Source organism: Akebia trifoliata, chromosome 2 (genome assembly GCF_017979445.1).
Source record: "Akebia trifoliata isolate Shusen 1 chromosome 2, ASM1797944v1, whole genome shotgun sequence".
NCBI classification, from domain to species: domain Eukaryota; kingdom Viridiplantae; phylum Streptophyta; class Magnoliopsida; order Ranunculales; family Lardizabalaceae; genus Akebia; species Akebia trifoliata.
In genome coordinates this window covers 8,253,354-8,274,274 of record NC_141376.1, presented here as the reverse complement: position 1 = coordinate 8,274,274, position 20,921 = coordinate 8,253,354, and the positions used below count along the sequence as shown (strand labels likewise).

The 20,921-nt window shown below is 34.8% G+C and overlaps 2 protein-coding genes across 5 annotated transcripts; one reads left to right on the top strand and one right to left on the bottom strand.

The window, feature by feature from the left end:
- The first annotated feature begins 1,623 nt into the window (after positions 1-1,623).
- LOC147409309 (vacuolar-sorting receptor 3-like) lies at positions 1,624-8,465 on the top strand. Of its 2 annotated transcripts, XM_086427497.1 has the most exons (8): positions 1,624-2,180; positions 3,769-4,461; positions 4,551-4,639; positions 4,802-4,871; positions 4,946-5,029; positions 5,135-5,209; positions 5,287-5,368; positions 6,976-7,033. In XM_086427497.1, exons 1-6 carry the CDS (start codon positions 1,874-1,876, stop codon positions 5,182-5,184), a joined length of 1,293 nt encoding a protein of 430 aa, XP_086283623.1. In that variant the 5' UTR covers positions 1,624-1,873; the 3' UTR covers positions 5,185-5,209; positions 5,287-5,368; positions 6,976-7,033. The 2 variants fall into 2 exon arrangements, with proteins under 2 accessions (XP_086283623.1, XP_086283613.1); XM_086427487.1 differs by lacking the exons at positions 1,624-2,180; positions 3,769-4,461; positions 4,551-4,639; ... (1 more) ...; positions 4,946-5,029; positions 5,135-5,209 and adding exons at positions 7,167-7,233; positions 7,517-7,645; positions 7,723-7,832; positions 7,967-8,465 and having other exon boundaries at positions 6,976-7,058.
- Positions 8,466-11,573: 3,108 nt separating this feature from the next.
- On the bottom strand, positions 11,574-15,272 carry LOC147409308 (transcription factor bHLH84-like). 3 transcript variants are annotated; one of them, XM_086427463.1, is made up of 6 exons: positions 14,363-15,272; positions 12,972-14,280; positions 12,369-12,617; positions 12,212-12,277; positions 12,017-12,082; positions 11,574-11,906 (listed from the first exon to the last, which is right to left on the bottom strand). In XM_086427463.1, exons 2-6 carry the CDS (start codon positions 13,578-13,580, stop codon positions 11,820-11,822), a joined length of 1,077 nt encoding a protein of 358 aa, XP_086283589.1. In that variant the 5' UTR covers positions 13,581-14,280; positions 14,363-15,272; the 3' UTR covers positions 11,574-11,819. The 3 variants fall into 3 exon arrangements, with proteins under 3 accessions (XP_086283589.1, XP_086283582.1, XP_086283599.1); XM_086427456.1 differs by having other exon boundaries at positions 14,466-15,272; XM_086427473.1 differs by having other exon boundaries at positions 14,831-15,272.
- Positions 15,273-20,921: the final 5,649 nt, after the last annotated feature.

Sequence of the window (20,921 nt, the reverse complement as noted above, 5' to 3'; positions counted from 1 at the left end):
CGATACACACACTTAAACATTAAATGTTAATAATATGTAAGTACATAAATCATGGTTTTTAAATTCGGTTTCGCATCTCGTCTCGTCTAAGCCCGATGCCGAGTCATTTCGGATGAGTTTTCCGATACGTTTGAGACATCTCATAAGACAAATAAAAAAAAATGATCGTGAGTCCTAAATCTTGGTCAAAAAATGATTTTGTGAATTGGTCTCGTTCAACTCTGATACTAAGTTAACTTGGGTGATATGTCTTGGTCTCAGACGAGTTTAAAAACCATGACCTAAATACTCTTTTGGATTTTATTGTGTTTTACTACGTACACCTACCTAGCACTCACTAAACAAACACAAATTTTCCCTTTCACTAATATGAAGTATATCAAATCCTGCCAAAACATTCATAACTAAAAATCTTATCAAAGTTTAGTCAAATTCACGTAACCAACAGATTTTTTTGTAAATATTCGTTAAAGGATAGTGTTTTGATCAATTTGTGTAGACATTATTTATTAAAATCTAATTTTTTTAATCATTATTTGATATAATTAAACATTTTGATGGGTGAAAGTGAGTTTTTATAATTTATTTTCATCATCTTTTGTTTTTGGAATTTTTTTTTAAATTATTTTGCAAATTAGCCAAGTTAAAATTTGATTTTATTTTTATTGTTTGCATAAAAAAATAAAAAATAAAACGAAAATTTTCAATACATTCGATAAGTTGAGACCAAACTTACCAACACTATTTCGGTAGGTACATACCAAATACATTATTTCACATAGGATCCTTATGTAAAGAAGTGTTTGGCATCTACCTATCGTATGATAACATATTTTTTAATATATTTTTATTAAATTTATCATTTTTAGATCAGTAGTTATTATCGAATCTTTTTGAAAATGTTCTGTATGTTTTTATAAAAAATTATTGAAAATTTTGATAAGTTACTATTTGTTTTAAAATAAATTGATAGATGAAAATAGCCAACAAGATTTTGTTGCATACACCCAAAAGTACAATGGGTGTATGCAGTAAGCAGGTGTCTGCAACTAAAACATGGGTGTATATAGCGTGCACCAAAGATAATTTGTATCCAAATTAAAATCGGATATCTGACAGAATATTAATTCTTGAATTCGAATAATATCCATAATTCAAATGACAGACAAACCCTCTTGAATGCAGTCTTTTGCGATTGACTTATAAAACTTCACCTGAATGCCCATTGCCTTCGACACAGATGTTCATTTGTGTATCGCGAGGAACAAATCTATGGCTATGTGTTCGTTACACCTAAGCCGAGTATTCACCGAGTAAAGACTTTCTTGTTAGAAAATCATTATTTTAATTAATATTTTAATATATAAAACTATTAAAAATTATTAAATGATAAAAATTAGATTATCTATTTAATATTTGTTTACGTCACCTATTATCCAAGAATAATTTTATAGAGTTGCTAGTGCCATATCAACTTTTGCTAATGCCACATCAATCCCATGTAAATCATCAAAGAATTGCACAGAGTTGAGGTGGCGTTAGCAAAGGTTGGTGTGGCAATAGCAGCTATCTAATTTTTAATTTACTTTCTCTCAAATATGGGACCCATCATCACCTGCACATTTTTAATGACGATAGCCAAATTACAGGAGATATCCAATCATCTCTGTTACTTCTGTTTTTAGGTTTCTTCTCAATTCTTCCCGAATTCCCATCCGACAAGCAAACACCTTCAAATCACATTGTCTCTTCTCTCCGATTCTGCATTCGAAACACTAAAAAATTACAATCCAACCCAATCTGATTATCTCGAAGTTTCGTATCTTACACCCATCTCCTGAAAAACCCTCAATCAAACTCCTTGAATTTGAAGATGGGGAGATCATTAGGGTTTCTTGTGGAGCTGTTGCTGTTGTTTGTGATTCCTTTTATATCTCTGGCTATGGCGAGATTTGTGGTGGAGAAGAACAGTTTAAGCGTGACTTCTCCAGAGAGTATTAAAGGAACTCACGATAGCGCTATTGGGAACTTCGGTATCCCTCAGTATGGAGGAAGCATGGCGGGGACGGTCGTGTATCCGAAGGAGAATCAGAAGGGTTGCAAGGGTTTCGACGAGTTCGGAATTTCGTTTAAGAACAAACCTGGAGGTCTCCCTACTTTCGTCTTGGTCGATCGAGGAGGTATTTGAGTTCTCGCTTGTTCTGTCTTCTAATTTGGAAAGTTCCGATTTTTATTATTATTTTCAGTGATTTTCATTTTGGGATTTTTTTTTGGGGGTCGGGTGGCGGGGGTGAATTTGATGTTTGTCGCAAAACTATGATGAAAATAGAAGTTCCCGTGTTTATTTAATCTATGTTGGCTGTGAATTTTTTGAAGAAATTGTGTAGTCATGCAATCTGTGGGTGTCACTGATAAAATTCGAATTGATCACTATAATTTATCTGCTAGATATTGGTTGAATTGCATTAGCAACAAAAAAATTTGGTCCAAATAATACTCAAAACCCTAAAAGTGGAGTGAACTTTCCCTTTTTAATGAACACTGTATCTCAAGCCATCTAGTCTTAGTTGAGTCTCCGTTATCCGTTTGTAGTTCTGATCATTAATAAGTCTGATTTTAAGTGATAATCTTTGCCAAGTTCAATTCTCTAAAAGGAATGACTGCAATATGCTAATCAATGCACCCACCCCTCCACCCTATTAAAAGAGAAAGAAAGAGAAAAAGGATAAATGGAACACAGGTTGCATCAACATAAAGTGTAAGAGCAGCGTTAACTGTACATATCATGGGGGAAAATCAGGTATTACTAGTTTGAATGATTTTTTTAAGTTAGAATAACACAATTTTCTTGTTTATGTTAGGAAACCTCTGAGCTAAATGCCTTAAGATTGAAGAACTATCTTAGAGCTTTGTTGTTCTGTTGAATATATACCCCATAGATACGGGAATGGTGTATTCCTCTAGGATAGTCTATTGATTGCCATCCTGAGCCATTTGGTAGATTTGTTGTTGTGGCACAAAAGGGAAAATGTGTATATTTTGTAGATGTCAATTTTGATGAAAATCAATTGATACAGTTTTTCAGCTGTGTCGTGAGTGTGTAAATATCATTTGTTGTTTCATCCATAGTCACCAAAGTCTCCGACTTATTGAAAAAGTCGAGATTAAATTGTGAATTTTTCCTTCATTGATTTAATCACGACTTTTCCAATAATACGTGAATTATATGAACTTCGTGATTAAATCAAGGACTTCACGATTAAATCACGAACAATGTGTAAAATAGTGAGTATGCAAATGAGAGTGACATTGATTTGATGTTTTTGATGTGTTAGTGAATCCTAATTTGGACACATGATTGTGGGCTTTTTTATATTTTGAATTTAATCTATGGTTACTTGTTGTGGATGGTTGCATAAATGATATTAACATGGGAATTCTTGATGTATAATTCTAATTTAATATGGAATTTGATGATTTAATAGTAGGAACGATAACATGGCCCTAACCTAGCTCGGTTTTTTCCCGACTTTTTCCGATGTTTCCTAATTTTTCCGAATTTTTCCCTTGCCAACTTATTCCTGAACCCCAACTTGGTGACTATGGTTTCATCTTCCTTTTAAATTCTCTCATGTGAATCATCATCTTATTCTTTTCCTAAACATTTTTGTTGTTGGGTTGTATTGCATTCTGCCGCTTGTAATATTGGACTTTAACTGAAACGAAAACCAGTATTAATGGATTTTAATACTGCATATTCCTCTACAGATTGCTATTTCGCTTTGAAGGTCTGGCAGGCTCAGAAGGCAGGAGCTTCTGCAGTTCTTGTCGCAGATAACATTGAGGAACCTTTGATAACAATGGACTCACCTCAAGAGGATGAGGCATCAACAAAGTATATTGAGAACATAACAATACCATCTGCACTTATTGATAAAGATTTTGGTGAAAAAATAAAGAAGGCAATCAGTGGTGGGGATATGGTAAATTTGAACCTTGATTGGAGAGAAGCTGTTCCACACCCAGATGAACGCGTGGAGTATGAATTGTGGACCAATAGCAATGATGAATGCGGACCCAAATGTGACATGTTGATGGGGTTCGTAAAGGATTTTAAAGGTGCAGCACAGATACTTGAGCGAGGAGGTTATACGCAGTTCACACCACATTATATAACTTGGTACTGTCCTCAGGCATTCACTGTGAGCAAACAGTGCAAGTCTCAATGCATAAATCATGGAAGATATTGTGCACCTGATCCTGAACAGGATTTTAGCCAAGGTTATGAAGGGAAAGATGTGGTCATTGAAAACCTAAGACAATTATGTGTTTTTAGAGTGGCAAATGAGACCAAAAAGCCTTGGATCTGGTGGGATTTTGTGACCGATTTTCAAATAAGATGTCCCATGAAGCAGAAAAAATACAATAAAGATTGTGCCGACAATATCATCAAATCGCTAGGTAGGTTTATATTTTTTGCGGGATTTGTTTCTATGAACATCATTTATCAATATTAAAACATGTCTAATGCATATTTTCCGCCTTGACAGGGCTTGATATTAAAAATATCGAGAAATGTATGGGAGACCCAAATGCTGACTCTGACAATCCGGTTCTTAAAGAAGAGCAAGATGCTCAAGTAGGTTTCTCTTATTTATGCATTTTCGCTGTGTAATAATTCTTTAGCTTCTATGATACGTTTGTAACGTGAGTTTACTGCCATGTGCAATCTTTCAAAACGGATTTTTTTTGTAGTGTCTATAGTGTAATCTATGGGATAATGAGCACACTTTCAATGTAGGTTGGAAAAGGATCCAGAGGTGATGTTACTATCCTGCCTACACTTGTTATTAACAATCGACAATATCGAGGTTAGTCTTGGAAACTTGGATTTCTTAATCTAATAAATCGAGGATGCGTCCAGTTCTAAAATGTTCAATTGCAGGTAAGTTAGAGAAAGGTGCTGTTTTGAAGGCTGTTTGTGCTGGTTTTGAGGAAACTACCGAACCAACTGTTTGCTTGAGTGGTGGTGAGCTTCAATAATAACTTTGGAGCATATTTTAAAGTATACAATTATGTCTGGCAATGGGCTTATTGCACCATGAATTTCTGAGTGAGCTATTTTTCCTCGCAGAGATAGAGACAAATGAGTGTTTGGATAATAATGGTGGTTGCTGGCAATAAGGTGTTGAACGTCACTGCTTGCAAGGTATCAATTAATCCCACTTGACGTAACATTTTGCATATTTATTTCTTTTCTTCTTGATGGTTGCAATTTCTACTCAGGATACGTTTCGTGGTAGAGTGTGCGAGTGTCCCCTGGTGCAAGGTGTGCAGTTTAAGGGAGATGGTTACAACACCTGTGAGGGTAAATTTCCATTTACCCTCTTTCTTTTGCACAAGATTTAAGCACCCTTGAAAAAAAAACTTTGTATGCACCTGGAAGTAATGATATATCACTATCATATCATACTTAAATTTGCAGTTTTTTAGCCCTTTTCTAGCGCACCTATGCCTGGAAATCTTTCCAAAATCTATAGATTGGCTCTTTGACAAACTAATATTCTTTAGAGCTTCAAAGGAATATAACTTGGGAGAACGATTTGTTCGTATTAAACATTTGAGAAATAACATATATCATAAAAACAAAGAAAGTAAATACAATAAAGCTATTGCAAACCAGAAATAGAAGGAAAAATTTGAGTTTACAATTCTTACAATTAAAAAAATTACCTTCTTTGATTGTGCGCACATGCACTTTTCCCATCCCCGTAGCAAGATATGGGTGAGGGAACACATATACTCTATTCTAACGATATTACAGGGACAAAAACATATATTCTCTTCCAAGCATCCCCACAACATTTGTAGATAAATCAAGTTACTTCCCTTTAACGTTCTAGATAGCAATATTTTTCAAAAAGCTGGTTGTGTCATAGTTGAATTTTTTCATTGAATATGGGTGTCCGTGAGTTTGGGCAGTAGAAGGTTTCTAAAAGGGAGTGGGAGTTGCTAAGCCTCCTAAAGCACTAGTTGGGAATAGAGGTTCGGTCCTATAGGAGAAGATGAGGAGTAATGCTGGTATTGTAAATTTGGTCTAGCGTAATTAGTAGCTACTTCTGGTCTTAATAGGGGTTCAAGCCTGCTGTTTGCACGTTTGAGAAGACACCCTTCAAAGCTTTGATCATCACCAACTGGCTTTAAATTGAAAAGTGGTCGTGTGCACTTTCTTATGAGGATGAGTCCCTGATGTGCCAAAAAAGAACAACCGTGGTGTGGCGAGTCTCTTGCTTCGAAGCTAAGGGCCTATCCATCCATTGATTTGGTTTCTAATCCAGTTCACTCCCATAAAAATGTATCTCGAGGATGGTAGTCCCTCCTCCTTTGTATTCTCTCTTCTTCCCCTTCCCAAGAATACCCCCAACTGTATTGTCTTTTCTCTTCTACTCCTTTTCAAAAAAAAAAAACCCACAACTTTCTATATTGCTTTTGCCCTTTCCAAAGAATACCCTTCTAAATTTATTGTTTTTCCTCTTTCACCCCCTAAACCCCAACGGCACAGGCAAACTCTAGTTATCTATATATATTGAGAATGTACTTATTATACATACAAGAAAACTGAGCACATGAAGAAAGGAGGCAGGTCTTAGGTTAGTGTCTGATGGGCACATGTGACATAGGGATCCTGCCTGTGCAGCTTATAATGACTCTTATGGAGAATGAAGTATTATTTTTGCAAGGTCTGAGTTGATCCAATAGTGTCAAGCTTGCATGGATCTCTACTTGGTGTTATTATTTGTATGGGCATTTAATTGTACAAAAGAGGTTACATATTGGAATTTCATATGCTATTCTTTTAAAGATATGTTATTGAGTAAAATGCTCTATTATGTGTATATATGGATGTGTATTTGCTTTCAAACTTCTCCGGATTGTGAAGTACACTTCTCCCTCAAAGCAATTTTCTCCTTGCAGCAAGTGGGCCTGGACGATGCAAGATAAATAATGGAGGTTGTTGGCAGGAAACTCGAGATGGGCACATGTTTTCTGCTTGCGTGGTTGGTGATTTTTTCACTATTTATTTCCCATTGAATTCTTGTCAAAAGCATTTTACTTAAAAAAATAGATGTACCTGGATGTAAATTCTCATATTTTGCCTTCAACAGGATATTGGGGGCAGTAAATGTCAGTGTCCTCCAGGATTCAAAGGTGACGGTGTCAAAAAATGTGAAGGTAAAAGATTTCCACTTTTCTAGTCTCTTCTGTTATAAGCTTACGTCAGAAAATTCTTGTTTACTATATAAATAAAAAAGAAATTCAAAGATGCTCTGTGTTGAGTGGCTACAAATTGTTTTTATATCAATTAGGAATTAACTAACAAGAAAAAATGTTATGGAGTATTGAGTGGATCGGCCAGATCGAGTCATCCTAGTTTCACCTAAAGTATGAAGTGAAGATGCTACAAACATGTCTACAAATGCTAATTGAATTGTATTTTTTTCCTGTTCGCTAATAGATATTGATGAATGCAAAGAAAAGAAAGCTTGTCAGTGCCCTGAATGCAGCTGCAAGAATACATGGGGTAGCTATGAGTGTACTTGTAGTGGAGACCTCTTGTACATGAAGGACCACGACACTTGCATAAGTGAGTGAGCTATCCCAAGCTTTCGACGCACATACATAAACTGCTTTTTCTGATGTCCTCTTGATTGTCATCTTCAGGTAAGACAGCAAGAGAAGCAAAGTCAGCATGGACAGCTGTTTGGGTAATTTTGATAGGCTTGGCTATGGCTGCTGGTGGAGCATATCTCGTGTACAAATATCAAATAAGAGTAAGTTCCGTGCAGTATATTTCTTTTTTCCCTTCTAAGATTATTCTTAGATGTTTTACCTAGGAATAGATATGTGGATTCAAGTCTTGTTGCATGCCAGAGATTATTAATGATCTTTTTGGTTGCAATTTCAGTCGTACATGGACTCAGAGATCAGAGCTATAATGGCACAATATATGCCACTGGACAACCAAGTAGAGGTCCCAAATCACATCAGCGAGGATCGTGCCTGAAAATGCAAGCTCCACTGTCAACTTCTTCCGATTGCCACGTGATACAGAGGATGCTGTTTGTCTTACCCTTCACTATTGTCAAGGAAGTTTCTCCATATGGTAGGGCACATAGTTTTGTAACAACAATGTAGATCAATTAAAGTATTGGTTGGAGACTGCCCTTAATAGAGATGGTGTTGGTAAGGTTTTAAAAGATTGGATTGTAGTTGTAGAAAACCTCTGTTCTCACAATAACCTTGGGAACGTGGATGACCCCTAATTTAAAGGTCAGTGGTAATTCATGTATAGCTTTTGGTGACTGTTATGCCAAGTTTTCTAGACACCTTGTATGTAACCTTATGTTTTATTTGGATCCATAAACAAAATCGAAATATTATCTTATTATTATTATTATTTGCTATTTATTGCTGTAGGCATATTTTTATATTGTTTCGGTGCGTCTATAATGTTTGGATTTCAGGGTGGGCACTATGACTCTTCCCAAAAAACAAAAATTGTTCATTGACTTGTTCATAATTTGCTTGGACCGAATTTATCCTGTTCTTTTTTAATTTTTGCAGGCCCAAGCAACTGATCTTAATTTGAATTGGTTTTCTTTTATTTCTTCATCCATTTGTCCCACTCATGTCCACAGATTGGTCGCATTGCTCCTCACCTTCGCTATGACACACCTTGTTACCAAAACTAGTTATTCTTTCATGGGTTGGGAGTGTATTTAACTCGTAAGGAGTGACGAAGGGGTCAACTTAGCCAAGTTGGTAAAGGCACATGGAGAGTTGATCCCACAACCTTGGTTCAAAGCTCATTGAACCCACTTTCACATTGAGAACTATCTTGCTTGCCTAGCAGACAAAAAACTCGTAAGGAGCGACAGTAGTAAAGGGGGTGTGTTATCCAGCTGGTATTACCAATTATATCCCCCAGTCTTCCATTGAATCAATCTCACTACCCATTTTGACGAAAACAATGTCCATTGGTAAGACTATTGGAATCTATTTGATGTCTATAAAAAAGGGTTCCTCTTAAAAGTTAAAGGTGCCCACATACAAAGTTGGTTAAAAGTCTGTTGATATTCTTGCCATGGTTCAAACCCACCTTCATGTACTAATTACTGATCACTAGTCTCGTTTGCCTAGTTTTATCTTTATTTAAACCATTTGGGACCTTTTATTCGATTCTCCCACTCAAGTCGTTGTGTTCTTTTCGTTGCTTAAATGCCCCTCCATCTATAACTGTATATTATTAAAGGGATTCTCTTGATCATGCAAGAAAATGATTAAATCCATCAGTTAATTGATGAATTAGATGCTTTCACCATTTTAAAGGTTATTTTTGAATTGTCTACATTCAGAGTAAAGAACCATAAATAAGTATTGCATTTGTGTGCAAAAACGTGCTCAGGGTTTTACAAATTGTTTTTTTGGTAAAAGCAGTGGTCCTGGCAACACTTGGTGGGCATTGATACCTTCTGTTGGGTCATGAGGGGGGAATATGTAGACTATTATAGACCAATAAATGGGGGTTGGTAAATAGTTTGTTTATATTGACATGTGAGAAGTGATCCATCCCTTAACAACCAAAGCCTCTTGTTCAGTTTGTCAATCTCGCTTTCGAATCTCAATCTATAGTGATTAAGTTTGGGAGTCGATCTTGATCCGTATTACATTTGTTGATCACTCTTTCTTTAGTTGTTGATTTATATATATTTCGAACCAAGAGTACCAACCAACTCATCAATAGAATTAACTAAGCTTGAAACTAGAAAATGCTATAATATTTTATCACCTCTTTTTTCTTCTTAAGTCTATCCATTCATTTGAAATAAATAAATAAATATAATTGACCAAACATACCAAAAGATTAAATTTCGTTCATGTTTACGATCTTATATCAGTGAATTGAATTGATTCTCACTCATTTATGTCATATTAACATCAAATACCTTTTTAATTCAACATTAGAGTTCACCAATGTGAATCGAGATCATAATTGTCTTTTCTATGTCATAATTTGGTTGGATGAATCCAATAATATATATTGCTTATAGTGGGTATCCCCACCCTTCAGATGAGACTAATCACACGCATTGCCCCCTCGGAAAGTCCTACGTGCAATTAGTTGAGTCGAGGGTCAAACAAACCCTAAAGGGTGGCCCCAAAGAATTCATAGCTTATGGGGTTTCGAACATTTGACCTACCCTTCCCGAGGATCTTATCAAGGCTTGGCTTGCCACTACGCCATCAAATTTCAGTTGTAAAAAATGATTTTGTTTTTAGAGGGATGAAGGTAGTAAGATTGGAGTTGAATGTTGAGCAATTAAGAAGTAACATCTACATAGACTAAGCAAAACACATATGAGAACGTTGAGATGGGTGAGTGGAAAAATTAGGAAAAGTAAATAAAAAATGAATAAATTAAAAAAAAAAAATGTTGAATAACCCAAATATATGATTAATTCAAAGAATTTGATTGAGATGGTTAGGTCATATGCAATGAAGATCGATTGTAATCCCACTTAGAAAGAAAATCCAAGCTAAAGGTTCTAAAAGAATGAGATAAAGACCATTAAGAATGTGAATCGAGATAAGAATAGGTATGAACACACTAGAATTAAAAAGAAAAATATAGCTTTAGACGACATAATTGAATTTTGTGATAAGATTCCCTTAACAGATCCCAAATAAGGGAAAAATACTTAAAAGACCCTGACAAAAAGACATTTTTCTTAATAATCCATAAGTTTTTGGGTGGTTTCTTAATAATCCATGTAGTAAATTTTTCTCTTTCTTAACAGTCCCTGGGTCTCATCTCCCACATTTCACACGATTGAATGCCCTAATCGTTTAAACTCATCATTTTCAACCAAAAAATTGGATTTTTGACATCTTAGTCAAGTTTTGGAGACTCAATTCCGCCGAAAATGATTTAAGAAGGAAGAATAAGCCATTTTCATAGGGGTTTCACACTTTTTTTCTTAGTTTTTGGATGAAAATCGATCACAAATGATTCTTTTGGGTTGAAATCATCTGAACAAGTCGTTCTCTCAAGGTTTTAATCGATCTTTCAATATACTTTAGTCGAAAAAACTCAAAAATTGAAAATGGGTGGGTTTTTCCAGTGTCGAATTCACCAGTAAATAAAAAGTGGTGAACTGGACACTAAATAAAAATGTGTCGAATTCGACATTAATAAAAAGTGGTGAACTTGACAATAAATAAATAAAAAAGAAAAAGCGGTGAGTTCATCAGTAACAAGAGACCATGAAGATAGAAAAGGTTTACTAAATGTCCTATGAAACTATTGCGCAAAACTTAGGGACTATTTAGAAAGTAGGAATGATATTTCGCTATGAGAAAGTAGGAATGAGAAATTAGGTTTGCATTAAACAAGACTAATAATAACCAAGTAGACATTTGAATTGGGTCAAAACATATGACCATTGAATGAATGCTCTCACTGAATTTTTCAGTTAAATTTTCAAATGGTAATAAAGATAATGAGCCTGACATGATTTCAAATATTATAATATCTTCTTATAAGTCCGTTAATTGTTATTAAAATCTGGTACATGAATCCACATTGAGGAATATACATTGTTGCCCAAGGATACTCCCTAGTTTTGAAAAATGGAAACTTTAATTACTTATTTAGATTAAAACCAATTACAAGATAGAAATGAATTTTTATAATAAATAGGTAAATTTATTAACATCACAATTCCGGCATCACCCTCCTCTGTCTTGCAAATTCATCGTCATAGAGAGATCTTCAAATCAAGCCCAATGTCCATCCCATTGTAAGCGATGGGAGAATACATCCATAGATCATCAGAGCTTAAAAGCTGCAAAGACCCACATAGAAAATAAATAAATAACTTAGATGAATTTTAGACCTCTAATTGAAGTCAGTTGATCCATAAAACTTATCTAAAATTATTTTTCGGCTCTTTACCTTGATTTGGAGCTGCAAAAACTTGACATACTGAACAGCTTCTTCAAGCATTGTACTGATGTCAACCTGTTGAACCATCAAAACGAATTGGTTAAGGCATTCGCTTTCTCCAACTCAACCTCAATAACCATAATTGCGTAAAAAATAACATAAAAAGAAATTTAGTTTCCATTTTCATAGAGTGTACAAGCTTACCTTCGTTCCGTTAGGGACTAGGTTCTGCAAAATTCTCAACCTTTCGTTAATTCGCTCTCTTCTTTTCTGCAAAACCAATAAAACGATTGTTAAGTTAGTCGGAAAATTTTCATATTAGTAGGGAGAATTGTAATTATTTGTTAAGTCTAGTAGTTACCCTTGCATAGAGGCTTTGAGGGTCAGTGGCTGAGCCCCTACTGGCTCTTGCCTTTCCATTCGAGTTCATTGCTGCGGACCTTGAAGTTTCTCCTCCATTTAGCTCTTGAGAACCGTTAGAGTCATCCTCCGAGCTGTAACTGCTAGAGGTCTGCCTGTTAAAACCAGCATTAGTTTCCTCTTCATCGGTACTAACTGAGGCGAGCTTATGGTTCTTCTTCAAGTGCACATTCTTCTTGTTCCTTTGGACCTGCATTTGAAATAATGACAAGACATTAGAAAACAAAACCCTGCACATTATCATCATCATCAAAGCCTTATACCAAGGATTGAGAATAATGTTCCTCCATTACACTCTTGTTTAGAGCCACATCATCAAAGAAATAGAATTGGTTGAATTGTTGTTTATATTGAAATGAATCGAGATTCATAAGGAGTTGGTCAATGATGCTCGAACATGTACTTGTTTTGAGTGCCTATTTATTTTCTATCGGTATCTATGGATTGATCACAAGCCGCAATATGGTTAGAGCACTTATGTGTCTTGAGCTTATACTGAATGCGGTTAATATAAATAAGGTAAAAGCTTCAAATTAATACTCACATCTCCTGAAACCCGGGATTTCTTCTTAGGATTCTCAGATGAGTTGGTTTTCTTGTTATCTTCATTGGTTGTATTCAGTTCTGGCATTTCGAGTTTTCTTTTTGGTTGCAATCTCTGATCTGGAAGAACAACTTCTTGTGTATGCTTCCCCAAACTTCCGCTGCTCATTTCTTCATTCAAGCAAACATTTGCCTCCATTAAATTGTCAGGAAAGGTTGTAATTGGCGTTCTAGTGTTCTGCTCATTCATTGTACAAAAACCAATCGACATGGGGCTATCATTTGTTGCCAAAATTGGATTAGAATCACTTACGTAGTAGTTTTCATGGCCAGAAGTCGGAAAAAATAAGTTACCACTACTATAACTACTCCCTTGAGAAGAGTAGAGTAAATTAGAATTAACAGTATCTGAACAAAAATATGAACTCATATCATTCCCTCCCATGTTCATGGAAGGTTCATGATTGGGACAAAAAGTAGGCGGAACCCCGTCTTGCTCACTCGGGAATGAATAGCTTCCGAGCAATTGCGCCATAAAATCAGCCTCTTCAGTGGACATTCCACTAAAAGAACTCCATTCCCCCTCAGACATGGTTCCCATAGACTCCATTTTTTTTTTCTTCTGTTATAGAGAGAGAGAGAACTGGGTTTTGTTTATTGAGTGTTAACTGTTAAGAGAAGCTCAATCAGTTCTTTGATGCTTGTCGAAAAAAGAAGTCTAGAGACATACTTATACCCAACAACTACTAAGAATGATGCACTGGATTGACTTCATTTCTATAATAAAATTCGAATTCTTAACTCTCAATAATTAATCTGAAAGGGTAGTCTCAATCCTTTGTAACCAATTGTTTTCGCATGAGTCCATGGGGGGGCCGACAAGGGGCCAAGTACAACTCATAGGGTGCCCAAGTTCAAGCAATGATGAATTAAAATAATCCGAACCCTTCAACGGCGTTAAGTATCATGTATTTAGTTTAAAAAACACAATTAGAGTGACTAGAAGGTCTAAAAGCAATCATTGAAACATGATCAAGAGTTATTAAACACGTTAATAATCAGATTAATGAGATGAATTAGAGTGACAGAGGGGAGAGGAATGTGACCCACATTCTGGCATTTCGGACGAACGTGGAGGGTCTTATTAATAAAGTAAAACAAAGGGAATTCTGTTCCAAGAATAAATAAAAATGTTAAAAATGTCACCAAAGGACGGCGTGATCGTGGAGATGAGTCTGACATTCTTACAAGTACCTGGTGCAAGACAACAAAATCTGCTTACCCCAATCCTTGTCTCCTCAGATGCTCAACTATACCAAACAAGGAAAATTAAATTTGGTTAGAAACTCTAAATTTGAACAACTTTTTTCTTTTTTTTAAACAGTTACAGACCTCAATGAGGAAGATTTCCAACAGATTCAAACTAACCCGGTTCAGTTAACAAACTGGGTCAGATTTTCCGGTTCAATTGAATACAAAATTGCAGAAAACTTACCTGAACCGGCCTCCAAAGTCTCTGGTTCAAGTGAAACCGTTGGGTGGTGCCGAAATTACCGAACTACCCTCGTTTACTTTTTCAAAAATTAAAGTGTGTTGACACACCATATGGAAATTAAGTTTATAATGAGGGTTATTGATGTCATCATAAATCTTAACGTCTGATCTATCATTCGGTCTGTTGAAAATTAGGTATTATTGTTAATTGGTACCAAATAAACAAAACCCAGATATAAAAATCAATTCTTTTGCCCTTTTTAGAACTAAAAAACCCCTAATTGTGTATAAAAACGCGAAAATCCAGCTGTGGGATCCAAAATTAAGATTAATGGAGATCTGGAACAAAATCGCCCATAACATTACCTGAAGAAACAGATTCAAAAATCGTACATTTTGGGGACTAATTTCCCACCTTAAACGTCGCCGATTATGGCGGTTCGATTCTACGCGTGGAATTGAGATAGGGTTTTTTCTTTATCAAAAAATGAAGGTTGTCTCATGTCTGAGGTGCTCGATATTATTCCTTGAATCTCTAGCCGGCCATTGCACGATGTGTGGAAGAGAGAGAGATTCACTGAACCCTAAAACTAAAAGCCCAAACCAACCAAACGAATAAAATCTAAACAGTTCTAAACCTAGAATGATTGAACCCTAAAATAAATAAAAAAAACTGATTTTTATGAGGCACTGAAATTCTTGATTCTCGCCGTCCTGCACGACTACTATTTTAGGGTTAGGGTTTGGTTCTTTAATCCAATTTTTTCATTTTTAAGGATATCAGCTCACTTTCGTGCCTTTTCTTTTTCTTACATTAGGAGAGAATCCCAAAAAGACAGCTTTTAGGTTTAAATTAGTGTTGTTTTAGTCTTCTTGCGCGTGACACGTGATTCTGTTGTTTTAATGACACGTAGTTTCTTCAATCTTAAGAACGTGTTACTGTCGGCCTGTTGAGGATGTTGTCATCCATATTCCACACCACTGACCCAAATATCCGTTAGGATTATGGATAATCCGACCCATTATACTTTGGGCAAAATTGTGAAAGAAAATTATTTCTCACTTAGCTACTTCTACTCAAGATTTATTATTATTATTATTATTATCTTTTCAATGTAAATAATCAAACACTTATTCACTTATTCATCTCTTGTATTAAAAATAATTTTCTTAGCTCCACCCTTTCCAAGTTGTTTTATAATGTAAGTAATTTTTAAGATCGATAAGTAAGACCAAAACTCATCTTTGTTGAGATTAGTATTAGGGTTGGGCGTGCAAAACCCGAACCTAACCTTGGGTTAGGTTTGAGCACAATTAACTTGGGTTCAAGTTCAAGAGAAAAAATTTGATTGAATCAAATCAGGTTGGATTTGGGTATAGGTATTTGGATGCACGATTTACTTGAACATGAACTTAATATGATTAGAATTTAAAAATATTTTCAAATATCTTTGTTTCTTTCTCATTTACAATAAATATTTCAAATTTTAGTTAATCATCATCATCATCACCTTATGTACATTTGCTTATAATTATAAGTATGTAAACTTTGAAATATATTTTTAGGACAACTAATTGTAAATTTTATCATTTTTTACATGCCACTTATCTTTATATAAACTCATGTCATTACTAAAACATCTAGTATTAATGAGGATTAAACAAACTCGACCTACCTGATCAACTCAACTTGGGTTGGGCTTGAGTTGAACATTTCATGCCCGAGGTCAGATTGGGCATAGGTGTCAGGCGTGGGTTAGTGTTTGTCAAGTGTGAGTTAGATGCGGATTGATCCCCAACCATCGAGTTGTAACCCTAGTTATAACATCAATGAGATACCAGTACGCATAAAGAGGAACTAAAGCCTTAAGATAAGGTACTCATTAAAAGAAAATGATAATGAGTTGCAATAAGTAAAAGTTAGGGTGCCAATACAAAGTTTTCAAAAAATGAGGTATTTTTCCTCATTTTGATCAATATTAAGATATCCCTTGTGTTTACAAACCGATGACAAACCCCCTTGACCTATGTTTCCTTTTCTAAGACTAATGTGAATAACCAAAATGCCCTCATTTTCATCCTCTAGCCCAAGCCCTTGATTATCTTCCAAATTTAGTCTTTTGTAAGCTGTTAACATCAAGGGAAAACCTATTCAATCTCACCTTTGAATCCTTCAAATTTAATGTCTAGTAGAAATTTTTTTATTTTTCTTTCCAAAATTTCTATCCTTTTACTTCTTTAAAAAGCTATTTTGCTCTTGAGATTTGTAGGTTAAAGGAGATAGAATCTTAAGATTGAAGATGAGTTCAACCTAAAAAACTATCATCCTCAACTTGATAAACTCCAACGTATATTGTTTTTAACTTATTCAACTTCTTCACCAACCCAACGTCTTCAATGTCATTTAAAAACCCTCGATTTATTATTATTATTATTATTATTATTATATTTTTTTATATCAAACTATCATTCTCGTTTTTATGTTTTTTTCTTTTTTTAATCTGATTAAATTGCAATAGAAGAATAATTAATCAAAGAGTCTCCTTTGAATTATTTTTTTTTTCACTTATTAGTGGTAGGACCTCCATGGGTATTTTTATAACTAAAATAATTTTATGAAAAAATATAAGTATTTTAAAGGTTTGAGTTCTCAAAGGAAAGAATGACTAGTTCCACAGTTCCTTTTCAATTAAGTTTTGCCCTTTATTTCCTTGTAAAGAAGGTGAGAAATACTAATTAATTTCTTAACAATTAATATATGAGTGAGTTCCCAAAGTCCAAACTCCAAAGTCCAAACTCCAAACTCCAAACCCTCCTTTTATTTTAGTAATTATTTTTTGAAGCATTGCCAGCCCATTTAATATGGGAGATTCTGAAATTGATAAGGTTTGGCTATGAGTTGATGATTAAGGAAGTTGTATGGTATCGAGGGTTAATAAGATCATTTAAAACTCTATTCGGCTAAATCAAATCCCAACGATAAGTTTTTTACTCTATAAAATTAAATTAACTCATAGTGATGTTACTTTTTTATCCTTCGATGTTAGCTCTTCCTATCATTGTGAAGCAGAATATTTCATTTACACTACCTTGCCCATTCCAAGACCAGATAAAGGAAGGGAGTTAGGTCAAATTGGCAACCGATATAAAACCTTGTCGTCTCCTAACATGAATCTTGACCCCCTTTTCATTTTTTCAAATTTGACTAGAGGAATAAGATTTGTGCACCCTATTCCAAATTTTTCGATAGAATTTAACGACGATAATTATATGTTACGAACCTACATCCTCATCAAACATCCCAAATAACAACTTGTTGAGAAGGAAGAGTCCGTATCATATCTTTTGTTTGTTTAGTTTGATATTCGTCTATTGCATAAGATGATATCTCAAATCATAAAGTATGTTGAAACAATAATATAAAAAAAGAGTATACGCGTTGCTAATCTTTCAAAGTAGCAACTCGAAAACTCATCTATAAATGTAACAAAAAACAAACTTGTATCAATTAGAGGAGACCGTATTGATGCTGGTCTTAGATACCTCCCTCATAGATAGAGTATAATACATCACCTGTATTTTTCCATCTAACTCATTATTTAATTTTACCAGTTGTTTGACCAAATTAGATTTTTTTTTTATTGCAATTTTAAAAAGGAAAATTAAGAGTGTTTGGTGTTCTTGACATAACATTGGTTACTCATAATCATAAGGTCCATACCATTTTCATATATTTCCGAACCTGAGCTTAATATGATTAGAATTTAAAAATAATTTAAAATATCTTTGTTTCTTTCTCATTCAAAATAAATACTTCAAAATTTAGTTAATCATTATCATCATCTTCTTTACATTTATTTATAATTTTATGTATGTGACCTTTAAAATATATTTTTAAGGCAACTTGTAAATTATATATTTTTTTACATATCACTTATTTTTATATAAACTCATATCATTACTAAATTATCTAGTATTAATGAGGAATGATCAAACCTGAACCCGACTTGAGTTGAGCTCGGGTTGAACATTTCATGCCCAAGTTGGAAGGATTGGATGTAGGCGTTGGTTGGTGTTTGTCAAGTGTGGATTGGACACGAGCTGATCCCTAACCCACTTGAGTTTCAAACCTAGTTATAACATCAATACAACACAAGTACACTTCAGTTCTTTAGGTAATCATTAAAAGAAAATGATAATGGATTGCGACACGTAAAAGTTAGGGTGCCAACAAAAGTTTAAAAAAAAAGAAAAAAAAAAAAAGAGAGGGGGTTATTAGACATACTTCTCCTCATTTTGATCAATATTCAGATATCCCTTGTGTTTTCAAACTGATGACATGTCCGATGATATGTCCCTTGAGCTTAGGGTTGGCAATGGGTTAGATGAAACTATTTTAATATCCTTATCCAACTCTATAGGACGCCTTAGCATATACACTCTTGTACCTACCTAACTCTTTTATTAATGGGGGGGGGAGGGGGGGGGGGTCAATATTCTTTTAAATCTCACTTAGTTCAAGACCCTATTATAAGATATATATATATATATAATGGGGGGGGGAGGGGGGGGGGGTCAATATTCTTTTAAATCTCACTTAGTTCAAGACCCTATTATAAGATAGATATATATATATATATATATAGTTGTTTCTTCTATTTGATGAAACAGTTTGATTAATTTTTGTACTACAAATGCCACGACAATAGACGCTACATCGACGTGGCAAACTACCAAACGTTGGCTCTTTAAAGATATAATACTAATTAACACGAGTTGCCGCGTTGAATAATTTGAAAAGCATGCTTTAGTTGACTAAATCATCCTATTAGTGGCCCCTTTTGATTGTTCTTCTAGTATTTGTTTAAGGAGAGGTCGGTTGAGAGAGAGAGAGAGAGGGGCAAGGGGCCAAGGAATGGTTAGGTAGGACGTTAACAGTTAAATGGACCTACCAAACACTTATCAATTAACTGTCAAATTTTGTTTACTTACTTCCAAATAGCACTCAAGAGGTGACACGTCTGAGTGGTATGGCCATGAGCAAATATCAAGATTCTGATCATAGTGCTCCCTTTACTAAAAGCAACTCCAACACACTCGGGGCTTGTGGTAGGCATTACCTCCTAATTGTCTTTTTGTAGAGCCAAAGTTTCAAGGAGGGATTCCAATGCACTTGGGCTTTGGCTTTGGCTCTTTACTTTAAAAAAAATTTGGAAAAGGAGAAAATAGGAGAGACAAAAAGAAAAGAGTGAATTTCTCTCTCTATGTGTTGATGGTAAAAAAAATTATGATAGTTGTGAAACATTTTACTGTACTTTAATTTTGTGGAGAACTAAAAATATATTAAAATAATTTTGAAAAGCAATTTTGGATCATATCATTGGAGTATAAATCTCTTGAATATGCATAATTGCTCTCTACAATAAATATCTAGCAAATATGCCTATTTGCATTGGGGGTAGGGGCAGAGCTAGTAAGGAGTTGGTGGGGGCAATTGCCCCCAGAAAACTTTGAGACACCCCTATATTTTCAACTAATTACATACCCCATTTGTCCCCACTCCCTCATCTTTCTCCCCATTTGCCCCCACACCCTCATCTCCCTCCATTCAAGCTCTTCAACTATACAACTAATCATAGTTTGCCCCCACTATAAGAAAATCCTGGCTCCACCCCTGATTGGGGGTGACGTTCAAAGTTATTAAAGAGAACTAAACGTTTTTTCAATATATGGACTAGAAGTTTCAAAATGGGCTGATTTTTTATAAGAATGATCTCTATGATGAAGAGATCATCCTCACCAAAAATCAACCCATTCCGAAACTTCTAACCCCCATCAAAATTGATTTACAAAAATCGGACGGTCCACGATTCAACTTGTAAACTAGAGTTAAAAGTTTCAGAATGAACTGATTTTTTGTATGGATTCTCATAAAAAGTCAGCTCATTCCAAAATTTCTAACTCCTATTTTAAAAAATGTTTGGCTCTCTTTAGGGCCTCCAAACTCTTCCCTTGCATTGGAATTGCTCTAAGATAAAGAAAGAAGATCAAGAAGCCTACTCAAATTTCTTTATATAAAAAATAAAAAATAAAAAAATTGGTTCACGGAATCCAATGACAAAATAAGGTGAATTGAAATGATTTGATTTGTAAATTGGTTAATATTGGATCCCTATATTCCACAAACCCAATACAAATTGTATCAAGAACTATTTTGCTTCGTGGTTCAACCTTAATAAGAACAACTCTGGTAATGTAACTCTGGACAAAAATTGAATGAGGGACCATGAATCATTTTGTGGATCCCAAATATCGATTATATTGTTAACATGGTCCTCCATAAAGAGATCAGGTGGTTTATGATCCACATTCCGCCGGCTGACCGTAGTGACCCCATACATCAGAGTTCAGTTCAATGATCCCAATCAACTAATCTAATTGTTTTCTGAAATAGGAG